Source organism: Podarcis vaucheri (assembly GCF_965113315.1).
Source record: "Podarcis vaucheri genome assembly, chromosome: 2".
NCBI classification, from domain to species: domain Eukaryota; kingdom Metazoa; phylum Chordata; class Lepidosauria; order Squamata; family Lacertidae; genus Podarcis; species Podarcis vaucheri.
The window spans coordinates 42,487,401-42,505,489 of NC_138760.1; the positions used below are offsets into that span (position 1 = coordinate 42,487,401).

Below are 18,089 nucleotides of genomic sequence, written 5' to 3' on the forward strand. Positions count from 1 at the left end.
ACCAAATAAGCAGTTTTTGCTTGTGTTTTCTCTCTCGTTTTAGAGAACCCAAACCGTGAAAGGGGGAGGCAGAGGAAACACTGATGAAACATTCAAACTAAATTTCAAACCTGGGAAAACTGAGTGGCAGCACCAAACATCAATCCTGTCACAAAGAAAACAGCACTGACACTAATCACCACCTCATATTCCAGTCCCCCTAATGTTCTCTCCACCACCACTCCCGGTGTTCTAATTCACACTGAGATGTGTCATGTTGTTTCAACAAATTCCTTTCCACTGCTGTAGCTAGCAAAAGAGCGAACCTCACACTTCCACAGGGAAATGTCCCCCACCCCCCGCTCTCTCTCTTAAATCATTGCAATCAAATCAAATATTTTGTTAACCGTGGAGCCCGGGTGGCTGGGCCAGGTTTCTGAGCAATAATGGATAAGTTTCTGGACTTAAAGAGTCAAAAGAGGTTTGCCAGGATTCAAAGGCTTGCATCTCATCCTCTCCTATTGAGAAATATCTAGCATGTTCGCGACCTCAGCCAAAGTGCATACTACGACAACTTCACGGGGCATCTTTTCAAAAAATATTCTTCTTCTTTCTATGGATCTTTAGCCCCTTCAGTCATCCATCAAAGCTGCAAAGGAAGCCAGCCTTGGGGGGGGGGGGACCCTCGCTGTCAACTTTTTATCATTGTGTGTGCTGCCCACAGGAACACTCCATTCTTAAGATGACTTCATTGGCTATTAATTGCTTGATCTACCCAGAAGCAACTTTGAACAAAAGGAAACACTGCTGCAACTATAATTTACAAATCACAGCAGAAAGAAGTGCCCCCACCCTCTCCTTTTGCTTTCTGACATTTCTTTCCTGTCTCTCTTTAACAGGCTCTCTGCTAGCTCCAGCCTTTTAAAAATGGCTTCAATGCAGCTACTGCTGTGGAAAGCAGGCACCGTGTTTACATCTGGAAAACATGAGGCAGACCCTTTCACACGGATTCAACACACCAACACATACACAGACGGACTGACGGCTCTCCTGCCCTGCAATGCTACTTGCTCTGGTGACTAGATCACCATAGCAACTGGACTGGTGATCCTCACGGTGGGATTCTACTTACCGTGAACGTGGTCTCCTTGTTCTGCTTTCGAGTAGGTGAGGGGGACCCAGGACTCTGAGGAGAGAGGCAAGAGGCATCGTCAAAACTGCACTCCACATCCGACATGGTATGTATTCTGAGTTACTGGAAGGTGTATGTGTGTGCTTGTGTGTGCGTGTGTGGGAAGCAGGGGTGCTCAGTGCTTTGTGCCAGCCAAATTGGAGGAGATTCCCTTTCTGCCCTGCTTTCTGGCTTAGCCTCTTTCCATGCCCCAGAGGTGTCACAGTTCAACTCTTGCATGGGAGGCTCCTGCACTGTGCTCACGAAGCAGCACACGAGCTCTGTACAGCCAGATAATTCATCCGAAACACAGAGACACCTCCCCTTCCAATCAGTGCCTAGCTTTGGAATTAACTCTTCCACTGCGTGCCAACTCCGAAGCAGGGCTCTTTAGCTACTGTGCCTAAAAGAGTTATTCGAAGCTCTGCTTTACGTTTCGCATGCTGTTCAGCTGCTGTACACAAAGGCTTCCTTTGCTGCTAGGTTCATATCGCAACTGCACACACATCTCATCCGCTCGCCCCACTGCCCCCCCCCACACACACACCAGCTTTAAAAGCCGGGACTCAAGAAGCAAGGTGAGGAGGAAGTCTCTGCAGTGTTGTTGCTAGCACTCTGCAGGCATCCCCAAGGCTTCCTTCTGCCTCCATCTGCAAATTAGCAAAAGCATCAAAACAACACAACAAAAAACCCACCTGCATCAGACTGACAGTGAATGGAATGACCCAAAACAGAAGTATAGTGCACATGGAGTCAGCAGCCACCTATTTTAAAGTGTTTGTTTGGCATGCCATTCTGTCTGAGGCTACTGTGCAACAGTTAACAACATGATGGAACATGTCCTGCGTCACCATTCATTGTAACCTTATTGCTTTTATTTATGGGGGTTTTGTCCTTCGTAGTCCTTACCAGGGTTATCTCTCACAAAGAAATATTTATGCCACATTGTCCAGTTTTACACAGAGTAACAAAAAAGTACCACAAGGACAAACATAGCACAACAACTTTATTCTGCCTTAACTCTCTCTGATAGAGAACAGTTCCCCCCACGTGTCCTTAATTTTTATGTGCAAAACTCCAAAGATCTAGAAATGCCACATTTTCTTTAGGCACCATTTTCTACCAGCTATGACATCTCTTCCGGAAACCAGTCTATACGTGCTATGGTGCAATTTGAACACAAGCCTTCTTGCCTTTCTCTTTATGTCCCCCCCCCCCAGACAGCTGCTATTGTTCTTTAAAATATCCTCACATATGTGAAACGGAATCCTTCAATACCCCTCAAAGGAAGCTTCTTGCTGATCCAGAATATGAAAATGAGTCCATTTCACTCAGATGTTCTAATCTCATGCTGACAAGGCAAGTAAATAAATTTTTAAATATCCCTCTTTGTTAGCATTAGTTGCCCACGCATAGCAGAAAAAAAGTATGCCCCAAACAGCAGATTGGCATTGGTCCAGCCGCAAAAGAAGAGCTGACGCTAGTACCTGCGGAAAGAAGAACTGTGTAATGAAGAACTCTAAATCACCATCCCCTCTCCAAAATAAATGATGCTGCTTGTAACTCCCCTGAGCCTGATCTTTAAGGGGGGGAAATGTGTTATGGAGTTCCCCTCTACAATGCACTTTCATAATAAACTGCTAGACACAGTAGCAAATCTTAAGTCCTTGAGCTTCCTAACACTCAAGTTTTCTTGGTTAACACTGGCACATCTTAAATTCTTTCAACTTTCCTGCATTCTTGGTCTCACTCAGCTCCATGCTTTCCAGGGGGCCCAGTAGGTTCCCCACTGATCACTCTACAACCAATACAAGAGCACTCACCTGTGTTGTAAGCTGCTGATTCATTTACGGGCCTATTGCCCAACAACTGCTGAAGCAGCCAATTATGAACCTGCAAAGCCATTAGGTCAGAGAGTAGCTGTTCCCTGGACCCACCAGCCATGCCCTCAAGTAAGACTATAAAAGATCAGTAGGATCTTAAAGATACTCTTGATCCAGTATTCAAAACAGATGACCACCCAGAGTACTACAAAGAAGCAGCAGCACAGGTCAAGGTGGATTCATGCAAGAATCACCTACAGATCAAGGTCCAAGAGTTTCCAAAGTGAGATATGCAACACTACAGGATATGTGTTGTATACTCTCGCTTAGGAAAAGCAGAGGTGAATTACTTCCTCAACTACCTCTGCCTCTCTTCATAAAGACACTACTGTGTGATAACAAACTACTCACAGGGGCAAAGGAGAACAACTTTGTCAACAATTTAGAACTGGCTTCTCAGCCTCAGAGAGAGCAAGGGAGGAAGAGAATATTTCAGAAGATCACTCTCTTGGTGTGCCCACTCCAGCCATATGCTTATTTTAGAGACTGTGAAGACACGATGCAAAATCTAGTTTTATTCTTCGCCTCTTTCCTGGTGGCATCATTAAGGGGAGGAAGTGAGGGGAATGAGCAGGGAAGAAGAAGAGGGAAAAAGCACCCACAGAGTCTACAAGGTCCTCAGAGCTTTTAAAACCAAGTTTTCCATGTTCTCACATATGACCTGCTTGACTCAAGCAGGGCTCAGTGAACTGAAAGCAGAAACATTTTCCGAACTATGGTCACGTAACAAATAATTGTCTTATCAATGCACACTATCTCCTCTGACATTTTGCAAAACTTTTTAGTCAGCCCTTAAGAGGTTTTCTTTTGTGTGAACTTCTCTCACACATGCACGTACATCTCACCCATAGGAACACATGAAGCTGCCTTATAGAGAAGAAGAAGAGTTTGGATTTGATATCCCGCTTTATCACTACCCGAAGGAGTCTCAAAGCGGCTAACATTCTCCTTTCCCTTCCTCCCCCACAACAAACACTCTGTGAGGTGAGTAGGGCTGAGAGAAGTGTGACTAACCCAAGGTCACCCAGCAGCTGCATGTGGAGGAGCGGAGACGCGAACCCGGTTCCCCAGATTATGAGTCTACAGCTCTTAACCACTACACCACACTGGCTCTCACACCTCTAGAGAGTCACACCTCTAGGTCATCTAGATTCTAGCTCACTACTGTCTTCACTAACCGGCAGCAACTGTCCAGGATTCTGGTAGGGGGTCTTTCCCCCAACCCTACCCGGAGATGCTGGGGCTTGAACCTGGGGCCATCTGCATGCAGAGCAGATGCCCTACCGTTGGGCTACAGCCCTTCCCCATGGAATGGCTAGTTCAATGACTTCATGGCAGTGGCTCCAGTATTGGGTTTATACAGGGAAGGTGCAGGTTCTAATCTCTGCCCAGCTACATTCCTCCCTGGGTTGTCTTGAGCAAGTCACTATCTTGTCTTCCCAGCCCCCCTGCACAGAGCTGCTGTGCACGTGCTCATTTTTATTCAAATCTCAGGAGGATGGGTGGGATAAAAACAAAATAAATGTTATGAGCTGCAAACACAGCTGGAACATATTGCGCTGAAATGATGTCAGCAGATATGAAAGTGCCGTTTGATCTGCGATGGCTGTTTGCACAATACAAGAAAATACTTGATATTACAGTCATCAAGCGATGAACAGAAATGTGTGAGTCCCTGCCCAGGAACATTTTTTAATCATCTTTAGTGTAGAATAAGAGTGAAGAAAGCTGTTTTTTGTTTTTTTAAAACAACAACCCAGACTTAATGTGGTTTTTCAAACTGAATGTACAGATACAGGAAATGCAAAAAAATCAGTGAGGGGGAGGGAGGAGAAATGCAAAAATCAATTTTAGCATCATTTGCGAAATTGGCCTACGTGATTCCTTAAAGTACAGAGAACTGGTAGAAAGCAATATTCTATGAGTAGCAGTATGCTTTGCCTCACAGCTATACTATGACTATTATAAACTTTTTTACAGAACAGAAACTGAGGCTTGAAACAGCATCTTGCCAAAGTCCTTTTGCGAGCTCATGGCTTTAAATGACCAGATTTATTTAAACATACATGAATGACTTAACAGAGATTTGGATCTCAGGTTCAACACTGCATTCACTCAAACATGCTAACCCTTCATAATTCAGCTATGCCCTGCTGTCATGCCTTAGATTTCTAGAGGACCCCAAATAATGTTAATTAGTTGTTGGAAGCTACAGTGAACAGTAGCTTGTACTTTACAAATGCTGTTTGCTAAGGTAAATCCCTAGATTTTCTTAGACAGCGGAAAAGCATCAGTAGCCAAGAGTGCTTACAGATGGTGACAATTAAGCAGTATGCAAGCAGTGCTGTTCTGCTTTACGCTGTAGGTGGGACAGCAATGTCTGGAATCCAAATAACATTCTATAGCTGAGTGGGAAGCCACTCCTTCCCCAACCCCAAATCTTGTGTGTAGCAATTTTCATTGGGACCATTGTGTGGGATGCACTGCAAGTTGGGATGTGCAGGGTTATGGAGAGAGGGAAGGAATACAAAAGCAATGCTATTTGAGAAGGGAACAGTTAAAGTGATAGAGCTGATTCCGAGAGAGATGAGACAGACTATGGAGAAGGAAATTGCTAGAACAAAATCTATGAAGGCCGTAACTGGCCTGTATAAGCCAGAACAGCTGTGTGATGGATCACCTACATGGGATATGTTGCACAGTGCTTACATTGTGATAAAAAAACCCAAACAAATAAACAACCAGATTTTTCTGAGGTTTTTTTTAAAAAACAATCCCCCCAAAATGGAAACTGAATAGAGAAAACTTGGGAAGATGACGTTTGATCACTATGTTATGCAGACATCCCATAAACAATGAGTGAACGAAGCATGGTTGTTCCACAGTAAGTGACCAGTGTGGAAGCAGCCCGAATTACATAACAGGCTTTAATGCAGACTTCAATAATATAGTAATGGCAAGAGGGGTAGAGCTATACAGATATTCAGCATATCTGAACTGAGTGGGAAAATAAAGCTCTAGAATGTTTATGACCTAAGATTTAACTCACATATTTCTGCAAAAAAAACCCTACCAAAAAAACTTCTAACAAGTTGGTGATTTTTTCTCCAGTAATGTAGTGGGTAAAGGAGACTTTGAGAAAGCATGGAATGCATTGCTATGAAATATAGCTCTAATCTTCAAAGATTTAGGAAAGAATGCATGGATAATAAAAATCATCTTGATTATAGTGTCTCATGGTACAATAGCAAGAGGATGCTCACTTAAACAGCTACAAGAAGTGCAACAAATTCCAATTCAATGTTGGCAAAAAAGAAAGCACGTTGGATACCTAGCCCAAAAAACTCCATACTACAAAATGATCACAGATGGCTAAAGTTGAGAAAGATCAATAAGACCTTCCAGTGATAAAAATAGAAGGGGAGGGGGGAGGAGAGGGAGAGGGAGAGAGTGTGTTCAGGAATACAAGGACTTTGAGGTTCACAGCACAATTTGGACTAAAAGACTGAACTACCACTGCTGCACATCTAAGTGAACGAAGACTGCTTTCAGTCCTTCATCCCACTGCACTATTTCTAAACAATCATAGAAAATAAAAGCCTTCATCTACATCCAGGAATATTTCCTGTGCTTACCTGGGGGTCACTGCTGACTTTGCGGAGACTCATGTGGCTTGGTTCTAGTTGGGGTACCAAAGTTCCTGGTATGTGATACCCATTCACTGTAAAGAAAAGGTACAGAAGAAGCTGGCGTAATTCAAAAAGATGGGGGGAAATGGATTTACCATCTCTGAGGCTCTTCTTCAAAATTAAGTAATTTACCTGGCATACATGACCAAGTGTAAATGTATAATTCAAAATGTCACCACAAATACAACAAGTCTACATGAAACACACTCTGCAGAAATACATAATATATCGATTGATCAATCTATGCAGAAATACATGCAAGCAGGCAGCAATTTTAGCAACTAGAACACATCAATTGCAAAGACATTATTGAGATAGATCAACTATTTATGTAAAAACACGAGCCTCTGTAAACTCTGCAGCAAGGTCAGGCAACTCCACTTTAAATGAAATATCTGATTATCTCAAGTAATTTATGCAATAAAATTCAGTATGTCTCTATATTTTTGAAAGTAAAACTGTCATCACGCTGTAGTTTGCATAGCCGCCAATAGGCAGTCATACCAACTACAGCATGATGACAGAACAACAGGCAGGCGAATGAACAAGCAAGCAGCATGGGTGGTGGCGAGTCAGGCGAGCAGATGAGGAAGGAGCAATGTTTAAAGGCGGGTAAAAGACCCTGCAGAAGGATGGCTTGGCAAACCATTCTCTGAGCCTTCTTCCCTGCCATTATACATCTCTGGAGTATTATAAAAGAACATGTACAAAACAAAAGCTCTGAGAGCCTTAACACAACATGGGAAAACAATGGGTAGAGAGTGGAAAGGATGAATCTCTAAACTGTATTCTATATTGCATAATATAGCTTACGGATATATGGAACCCCTTTAAAAGATATGGGGAGTAGATGATGCCACACAAATTCTTCCCAAAGACTGGGAAAAAAATATCTGTGAATTGCGCCCCTTAAAATCTGTTCACAGTTTACTTATGGAAAACCTCTTAACAGGTAGTATGACACTCCTCTACAAATCTCAAAAAAATGTTTTCTTCTATATCACCTTATTGTTGGAGGAGATGCAATGAACTTGGTATGTATTATCATTTATGGTGGGAATTGCCAGTTGGTGCAAGATTTCTGGAATTTATTTCTGACAGAAATGATGAATATTATTAAGGAACCAATTGTATGTTGTCCAAATTTTGTGTTACTGAGTATTTTTTATGATACCAATGTAAATATATTGCCAAAATATTTGGTCTTGGCAGCACAAATAGAAAATGCAACTCAATGGAGAACAGCTCAAAATCTTACACTGGGAGCTTGGTACTACTCACTCTGAAATATAGGTATACAGTAATGTAGAAAATCAGACATAATTTGAGATTTTGACAAGGACTAGAACCTCCAGACACTTTTTATATGATTTGGCATTCCTTTATGGCATATACAGCGGAACCGTCATTTTCAAGGCAGCCCTCGTCACAAGCCTGGGAAATCTGGAACTGTACTTTTATGATCTGATAAAAGTTGATAGTCTTTACTTGGGACTTTGTTATTTTAACTCATGTACAACCACTCACTCTATGTGCCTATTTTATAGTTTCGTTTTTCATCATTTACTTTTTGTCTGTTGTTATAATTGTTCTCTCTGTTTTATATACATTATAAAATGAAATAGAAATAAACTTTACCCCCCTCCAAATATCTGGAGTGACATTTAAAAGAGGGTGGGAGGTACTTCAGAGAGCGGTTTGGCAAATGGCTCTGTAAAGCACCCACCTCTCTGTTAAACATTTAACAAGCTGTGACAGAACGGGGGGGGTGTGTGTTTGGGGCAAGCTGAGCAAAGGACTGGGTAAAATGTGGGGACAGGGAAAGAGGCTTAGTAAAGGGGATTGACCAAGGGCTAGCAAGCAGAGCAGGTGGGGACAGCATCCTCTAGTACATTCATATTACTGTAAAGGTAAAGGGACCCTTTAAGTCCAGTCACAAACAAGTCTGGGGTTGCGGCGCTCACCTCACCTTAAAGGCTGAGGGAGCCGGCATTTGTCCGCTTCCACAGACAGTTTTTCCGGGTCATGTGGCCAGTATGACTAAGCTGCTTCTGGCGAAACCAGAGCAGCACATGGAAACACTGTTTACCTTTCTGCCAGAGCGGTACCTATTTATCTACTTGCACTGGCATGCTTTCAAACTGCTAGGTTGGCAGAAGCAGGGACTGAGCAACGGGAGCTCACCCCGTTGCGGGGATTCGAGCCGCCAACCTGTAATTCATCAATTTTAGCTTATCAGGCTCCCCCACCACCACATTTTGTAGGGGACTTTGGGTTTATTACCATTCTCTTACTCAGAAAGGATAGGATGCTGTGACACCATTTGTAAAAACAAAACCAGAATTGCATGGTAGAAAGAAATTAATGACTGATCTAGAAGCATCCCCTCGCCTTTCTCGTTGCTAAAATCTGCAGTTGGCTCTCAAAGATCAGCATCATAGACTTATATAAGCACATGGTTGATAGCCAGGAGAGATCGCACAGAAGTATAGGGAAAAAAACATGTCCTTCATGTGCCATAACTTGAACATGCACTACCCTCCAAGCACCACTTTAAATACCAGTCAATGGAGATGTCACAGATATTAGCCACTTCGGTGCAAACCGTGAAGAGTGTATGTGTGTTTATTTCAGGAAATCTAATGCGCGCCGCCTAATTTGCCCCCTACCTGTAGGCAAGGAGTTCTTCTGTGTCACAGGGCTCTTTGGTGTCCCGGGCACACTGCTTGGCCGCTCCCAAGTAGTCTCTGTTCAAAAACAACATTGATGTGAGTGCAGTCAGAATCACAAATATATACAAGAAAGATTTCCTGTCTGCCCCCCCCCCAAAAGTGGACCAAATAAATGTCCACCCTTATCAGATAAGAGATGGTTAACTCCTGTTCTGTGCTGCTTTATATAATGCTCCCCAACTTAAGGGCAATCCTTTCAGATGGCATCACTTAAGAGCGTGCTCAGCTGGAAGCTTTCCCCTCGGGCAATCCTCACACTTACTGGAGGAAGCCACTCCACAGCAACACACCACTGTGGTTTCATACCTATCAGGTGTGTACAACTGGAGCACCCAGTCTGTGATAGTCAGAAAAGCTGAAAGTCCCATTTCGGTGTGCCTATATGATACTCAGCAACCTTATTATCAGAAGAGGCTTAATTTGCATTTATTTCATTTAAAGTATTTATTATCCATTATTCATTGCTAGAAGAAATCCAAGAGAGGGCTGTGATACTATCGGCATATTAAAAACACAATAAGAAATTCCAGCAATAAAATCAGAAGACGGTAACTTATGACCTCAAGATCAGTACTAATTTCCATCAATTGCCCAAAGTCAACAGATAAGACATTAGTAGGCACTGAAAATCCGTAAGTGCTCCCTCCTTTTTTTCACAGGTGAGGGGAATTCTATAATTTAGGCCCCACTATGGAGAGGTTTCTTCAGAATGCCATGGCGTGAACTTCGGGAGGCTGTAGCACACAACCAGGAGAGCCTTCTCTAAAGATCTCAATGTATGGACAGGTCCATGGGTGGGAAAAGGAGATTCCTCAAGTATCCAGGCCCTTGGCTGTACAGGGCTTTAACAGTTAACATTACATTTGGCTCACAGCAGCAGATCATTAATTTGAGTCACTATTCATCAGAGCCAAGGCCTTGAATTTTGTTTTACAACCCATGGAATATGCAGAGTAAAGAGCAGATTGACCACATACAGAGTATCTATCTTCCCTTCACCACAAGTAACTACAATCAGGGTTTAATACATGTTGGAGGTTAACAGAATGACTGTTTTTCAGTGTACACTGCTGCTGCCAGTATAAAAGAGATGTACACACAAAGTTCATTGGAAGTCATATTTCTTTTCTCCTGGACTCCTTTTATTCGGAACGTATTTCCCCCCTACACTGAATTGCATCCATTCAACAAATGGATTGCAGATTGAGTAAATGTCTCTTACTTTTCTATTTAGATATACAGCATGAACATAGAAAAAAAAGGAAGGAAGGAAGGAAGGAAGGAAGGAAGGAAGGAAGGAAGGAAGGAGATTCTCTTTTAGGTTTTGCATCCTTCAGGTTTTCATGATGCATGGGGAGATTTGGGCAACAAGCAAGAGTTAAACAAGGAATCACAGCAGCCACTTTCAAATGATAATCTCCAACGGTAGGTGGTGCTGTAACTTTGAATTAGCTCTGCTTAGAGGCAAAACCACAGACAAGGCAAAGACAATTGCTGGGCTGCAAGCAATGCAGTGCTGTGTTCTTTTTATGACTGCAGGTAGAAAAATGATTTCTCTAATGCCTACAGCTTCTGTATTCTGGCTCTGTGCAGGTCAAGCATGAAGTACGTGAGAAGGGGCACTGCAAGCAACACATCAAGCTAATTTTCAAGCCGATTCTCAGAAACTACGTTAACTTACACTGTGGGACACATTGCACAGGGAGGCAGCATGGAGAAATTAAAAAATAATAAGGCATTAATGGGTCAAACCTCACCTAGACCCCACGAGAATAGGGTTTCAAAGGTAAGGAAACATGTGACATCAGGGCTGGGGTGGGGGTAAGCGGTCAGCAGCAACACCTGAAACTACAAACCAGGCATCCGGGGCAGATTGTCACTACACCCCCTAAACTCCTCTTTGCCCTTTCCTACCAATTTTCTTTGTATAACCCTTCGTGATTATTCTGTTTTCTACACATTCCTCTTTCCTCACTAAAGGATTTGTGCCAATGGCCGATCTGTGAAGCCCGCAAAGCCAGCTTAGGGTACTGCACTGCAGGCTGCCTCGTGATACCATTACAACATTCTCATTTGTGTACCACTGATTTTATGCTGTAGTAATTCTTTCTTTAAAAATCAGAACGCTTTGCAATTGATAGTTGCATGTAGGTGTGCACGGTAATTGGGGAGTTCTCACTCAGTTGCGACACAGGATTCAGGTGCTTCTTCTCAAAGCTCAGCATTAGTTACAGGGATATCACTGCTTCTTTGCACTCTTGCAAGTGTGATAATGTGTTTGCCATCCTAGTTTATCAATTCCTTGCAGAAGCATTGACTTGGAAATGAGATGGGGGTGGATGGGCCGGCCGTGCGTGCACAACAACGTCACGCAATGCCCAGACATCAGGCGTGACACCGTTGCATGCAGGGTCTCTGGGCATCACATGGCAACTTGGCTTCCATGACTAGTGGCTCCTCCTCTTCCTGCCTCCACCACCGTGGGCCAGGGACTGCTCCCCCTCCACTGCAGGAGAGGGAGGAGCTGAGTTGCCACCACATTCCTGTCTCCTCCGACGTGGCACAACCACTCGGCACCATCACACGCGACAGCTCAGCTTCCACGGCCGGTGGTTTCTCCACCTCTGCTCCTCTTCCTTATAATACCCATAGTATTTTAACTTTTTTAAAAAAGTGATGTTTACTAGCAAGGCTACCTTAATACCTACAGCAATATTGTTTTGTGTCCCTCTTACTTCCCTCGAGGCTTGAACATAACACACATCTTTTTCTTTACACACATCTTTTTCTTTACATTTAATTAAGAGATGCTTTATACCAATAATTCTATTGCTTCTGTACTATGCTTCAATAGTGTACACCTTGGCAGGGGCATAGAGATGGCATAAATGCATTTTTATAAAGCAGTAAAATAAATAAAGCAATGAATCTCTCCAGTACATAGTACTCGTGATTGGAAACAGCTCTCTGGGGCCCCAAATCCTTTTATTTAAAAATGCCAGGGAAGAAACATGTATGCAGTGACACTATCACTAAGCTAAGGCCTCTTCCATATCTAATATGATAAACATGAGTTTTGATATCATCAGCACCAAAGTTCCTTCTAATCGAGCCAAAACATCACTGACACTGAATCAAGGTTAAAGCAAATATGGCACTGAAAGACAAGATCCACCTGGAAATTCCCTAACACAGGGTTGGGGAATCTTTTGTGACTCCCGTAACACCAACTCTGGCAGGTGGGTGGAGCAGCTCACCTGTCAATCACACGACATCATTACAGCTTGTCCCAGTCACCTAACGGAATCCCTTTCACAGGGTTCCAAAGCACCTTATGCCCTAAGGGATGATTCACAAAATCCTCCGGATCAGATGTGTTCATTTCCTTCCCAAACTACAGCATATTTGTGGCGGATGAGTCATCAATCAATTCATCATGTGTCATAATTGTACTTGCTAGCTTTCTACTCACATAAAGAAGGTTTTGCATAAAACACAGCTTTTACTGGAGTTCAAAGATCAGTCAAAACAGGAACGCAATGCAATCCATGTAGCAAGACACACCAGTCACACATAGGACCAGCCTTTCACAACCTTGTGTTTGTTGGACTACAGTTCCCATCATTCCTAGCCAGCATGGCCTGTGGTCAGGGATGATGGGAGCTGTAGTTCAAGAACCTGTGGGGTCCCAAGGTTGAGAAAGGCTGCATAAGGACGGTAACATAAATTGCAAATTGACCCCAAAGTTGAATTCATCTACATAGTAAGTAACCAATTAAGCTTGTAGTCCTTATAAAATACTAATGCAAAATTGCTTGTGTGCAAGCATTTTCCTTATAAAAAGTATGGTCTCCATGCATAGTTTTCTTAATTGCAGCCCTTTTCAAGGATACTGGCCTGGATGTTGTACAAGCTAACTAGTCTGTAGCTATCTGGTTCACATACACACACCTCGCCCTGGCTCTCCTACCAAAAGGAAAAGGAAAAGATATATAATTTCCCCCTTCTCTCCTAGAATTCCCTTAACTGAATATTCACATTTTTTAAAAAATCATCACCCTAAGTGGTGCAGAAATTGTGTTGATTCAAGTGCAAATTATTAGTCGATGAGGTTTTAAAAATATAAACCAGCATTGAAGGCAGGCAATTAGCAAGTATAATATTTTTTGTGTTCTATTTTACTTAGCATCCCATCTCCTATTTTGCTGTCTTGTGTTATGGCTTTTATTTTATGCTTGTTTGGAATGTCTGCATAATGTGAGGATGGCAACAGTGAGTCATCAGGGGTTTTGCAGCAGTGCAGAGTACACAACTGTTTGATTAAACCATGGAAGCATTAGCACTTTGTGTGTGCATTCTGCAATAGAAGGAGGAAAGGGAAAAGGCACCCAACAACTCATATCCAGAGAGATGGAATATCGGTCATGGTTTCTCTGAAATGTGGGAGCGCAGCAACTGCTACCAAACACAGTTGTACAGAACTCAGATAGTACCTGCCCAGAAGGTTCAGGGAAAACAGGTGTTAATTTGCTTTAAGAAATAGGAATGCTATTGTGACCAATTGTATAGGAAATTGCTGATTTCTAGGGTCACATCTCCCCTCACCCCCTCAGTACACACATGCACATATCATGCCTGTACAGTTTCTGCCTTGGGGAAGAGAAAGGTTAATATTAATATTAATAATAATAATAATAATAATAATAATAATAATAATAATACTTTCCCTGGTATTAGTTACTCAAGGCTTTGCAACAAAAAGCGGTAAAATATGCGCGGGGGAAAAACCCCAGGTGGAAAATTTAAAAGTGACAAATTGCTGATGAATAAACCACATGACGAAGTGTGCACAGCATCATCTTTCTGCACCATTATGACTAGTGATCCCAATCCAAACACACTTAAGCTAAACCAACAGGTCAAGCTGTAACTAAATATAAATTTTAAATGCTCTGCATTGCTCCATGTGACAGTTTATTGTAAGATGCCTAGAGATATGAGATTCAGGAGGTGTGGAATAATGAGGAATCTGTTTTGTTCTGAACACACATTTTTTAATCCAGAGGCCCAATATAGAGAAAAACTAGGAACTGCAGGAGGGGAGATGGTCTGAGAAAAGCTCTTATGAAACATTTTCTTTTTCAGAATGATGAATGAAATGCTTTTTAAAAGCAGTGATTTGCAGTAACACTGTTAAACAACCAATTCACATTGCTTCAGGTCTTGTGGCTAAAAGAGTCACAGCTAGTAATGTTAGTGATTATAGCTGTTTTACTGTATTTGACTAGATTATTAAAGAGGCGGTGCTCCTAAGATGTAATGTTGGAAATAAAGAGTTCTCAAGTGCTGAAGAATACTAACATTTTCAGGCATTTGCCACAGGTGTGAAATCTGGCCGTCTACCAAAGACATTGTTCCTGCAAAATGGTGACACAGCCTTTATATAACACAGCCTTCTATTTCTCCAGCATCTCACTTTCCTCAGATTCTTCTACCTGCTGCATCAATGAATGAAACTGAAGATTGTTCGCATGCACGCATACAAAATCAAGGAACAGATATGTAAAAAAAAAAATTGGAAAAAAAAACACTATTTCTTTTCTTTGGTATATGGGTTTATCACCGAAAGCTTCTTCTTCTTTTTCAAACTTTTATTTATGAAATTTTAACAGCTTTTATGCACACATCGTACAGTATCCATCACTTATCTCTTTTCCTAAAACTTCCCAATCCATCTCTCTGTGGTATTCTAGGGAAATCTTGATCTGCTGCATATCCTGATATTTCACCCATTACCACTTCAAGTCTTCCTCTTGTGATGCTATCTACTGCTCATATGTTAACTCCTACTTGTAGATTAAATTGTATATTGTATCCTCTAAAATAATCTCCAAAACACTTCCACTCTTCTCTTGTCTTTAAATCATCCTTAGTTTTGCGGTCATGGTTACTAATTCTTTGTATTCTATCAATTTGTTCTACCAAATTTCCTTTGTGGTTATTTCTTCCTCTTTCCACTTTTTGGCATATACTATTCTAGCTGCAGCAGTTGCATACAGAAAAATATTGAGTGCCTTTTTTGGAATGTCATTACCTATTATCCCTAACAGAAAGGCCTCTGGTCTTTTGGGAAATGTGGGTTTTAGAATATTTTTTAAATTCTGTGTGGATCATTTCCCAATACTCTCTAACATATTTACATGACCACCACATATGGATCAGGGTTCCCTCCATCTTGTGGCACTTCCAGCATAAATTAGACCCTTTTTAAAAATACATTTCCACTAATTCGCTGGGTGTCAAGTACCAACAGTACATCATCTTTTGTAGGTTTTCCTTAATAAGATAACAGGTAGAGAAATTTATGGTTTCCCCCCATAATTTTTCAAATACGGACAATTCTATGTTGTAACCAATATCTATGACCCATTTTGCCATTGTCACCTTTACCATCTCATCTATTTCTATTTGTGCAAACTATCAATAAAGTTTTTTTCTTTTTCAGAAAAAAAGTTAAGGATCATTCACTCAACATGAGTTATGCTAGAATGTTCAAAAATGTATTATTTACTGGGACAGCACAGGATGGAAAACTAATGAATAAATAAGGATGGTTAATTTCCCCCCACTATGACAATTACTGTATACAACGATGAAATATGACCGAGTTCTTCAATAATATTATAAAGTCTGATTATCCAAATGTGTTGCTGACGCATTAATTATATTAAAGATTTATTCTCTGAGCTCTGTCCCTAAAAATTGAATTTATTCTGTTTCTGCACGATAAATCCAAAGTCTACATACTGTTTCTAAGCCCAGATAATAAAGTTTTCATTTTGCTTACTACAATGTCAATGGTTTCTATTTTCCCAATTAATTCTGACACTAGTTCCCCAACTGTCAAAAATTAAAATATACTTAGGTACCCTAGGTGCAGCAACTAGAAGCTTGTCTCTCTGGACATATTTGTAATTAATGTTTAAATATACTTTTACATTTTATTTAGCGTATTTCATGCTCTTAAAGAAGTGCAGTTTAGGTGCCATGAGAGCCACTAGGTTTCACATGAAGAGTGAGGAGCCATGACCCAAGTTACAAACTGTGCATGGAGTTGCTGCTCCAAGGAAGCAACTACAGAGGCTTCCATAGGAAGTGGTACTCAAAGGTAATGGCTTGCACTCTCTGAGGAGCCTTCCTAGCCAATTCTATTCCATGCTATGCTCACCTCAGCGCAGCTCCACAACTCAGAGAGGCCTAGTCAAGACCACAGATCAGGGGTGGCACATCCTGCTTCAACACTTGAGGTGAAAAAGGAAGTACTGCCTTGCCCTGCTGCTGCAGCGATGGCCGCCACCAGCACTGCAACACCTGATCAGGGCCGTCTTACCCATAGGTGCTAGGGGTGTGGGGCACCTGGGCGCCGGGCTCTCAGGGGCGCCAGGCGGTGAGTCCGGGGCCCGAGAGTTGAGTCAGAGGAAGAGCCCGCCCGTCGGTTGGAGCACCACAGCAGGTTCTTCTGCTGCAGGCGGCTCTGAGCCACGAGTTTGGGGGCGACCGAGCCAGCGAGATGCTGAGGCGTCTGGCCGACTCCGCCCTCCTGCGCACCTGGGACTGGGCAACCTGGGGAGAGGACGCGCGTGGCAGATCTTTGCACCCCAGTGCTGCATATGCTTAAGACAGCTCTGCACCTGATCCTGCTGCCTGCACCACCCACCCTTCCACCTCCACCGCTGGCAGAGAAGGAACGCCGATATCAGCCAATATCTCAGCAATTTCGGGTGAGCTCTCTGGCGGAATCGCCAAGAACTCGCCCCACAGCAGAGCCAGAGGTGGCGTGTACTGGCAGGGTGCCCCCAGGGGTGCTGCCTCAGGGGCTTCTGCTGCCTGAGGCGGCAGCCTCAACCCACCTAATGGCTGCACTGGCCCTGCCCAGGATGACACCCCCCCCCCAGGCTGCTCTCAACTCCCATGTTTGGCAACTGTCAAACCATTTTGGAATGGGACCTAGCAATTCCTCTCCTCTCTAATAATTAACATCCTCTGCCTCCTTCCCCCAAAGTGGGTTCATAGGCATAATCTGAACTTGCTCCTATAAGGCCAGACCAGGGATGGGGAATCTGCAGCCAAACAACATCTGGAGGGCCACAAGCTCCCCACTCCTGCTTTACACAATCCAAAATGTCTTGCTTGATAAAGAGAGTTTGGATTTTGTTTTGCTATTGAAAACATACTGTTTTGAAAGGTTTGTTTTATAAATAAATAAATATATCATGGTCCTGCCAGAATTCCAGCAACAGGCTGCATAAGTCTTTGGAAAGACTCAGGTATGCCAACATAGTGCAATGAAAAAAAATGTTATGCCAACTTGACTTTCAGGTATTGTCCTGCTGACCTATAATATGATGAGAGTCAATTAAAATTTTCATAAACAACTAGTCATCTCCAATAAAAGATACCAAGTTTGCAGTAGGAGCTTCACAAATGGTTCCACAGAAGCAGCGCAATATGTCCATCAGCTGTGGACTAGTGTCATGTTTCCAATATTTGTGAAAATCATGTTAGCTGAATTTCATTAAAATACAAATGAATCATGGACATTCTGCTTTTAAGTTTCTGTGTTTTAGTTGTCAGT

At 42.4% G+C, this 18,089-nt stretch overlaps 2 protein-coding genes across 7 annotated transcripts in view; one reads left to right on the top strand and one right to left on the bottom strand.

Annotated features, from left to right (window-relative positions):
* LOC309521768 (olfactory receptor 2D2-like) overlaps positions 1-18,089 on the top strand; it is a 142,093-nt gene that overhangs the window by 94,760 nt on the left and 29,244 nt on the right. The gene's annotated exons all lie outside the window — the stretch shown is intronic.
* Positions 1-18,089, bottom strand: part of GAS7 (growth arrest specific 7) — a 151,123-nt gene that overhangs the window by 29,407 nt on the left and 103,627 nt on the right. For all 6 annotated transcript variants that reach the window (XM_082204149.1, XM_082204148.1, XM_082204151.1 and 3 more), the window contains exons 3-5: positions 9,392-9,469; positions 6,669-6,754; positions 1,112-1,165 (exon numbers count right to left, since the gene is read on the bottom strand). In XM_082204149.1, the coding sequence (XP_082060275.1) occupies positions 1,112-1,165; positions 6,669-6,754; positions 9,392-9,469 (218 nt within the window). The remainder of the gene's footprint in view (positions 1-1,111; positions 1,166-6,668; positions 6,755-9,391; positions 9,470-18,089) is intronic.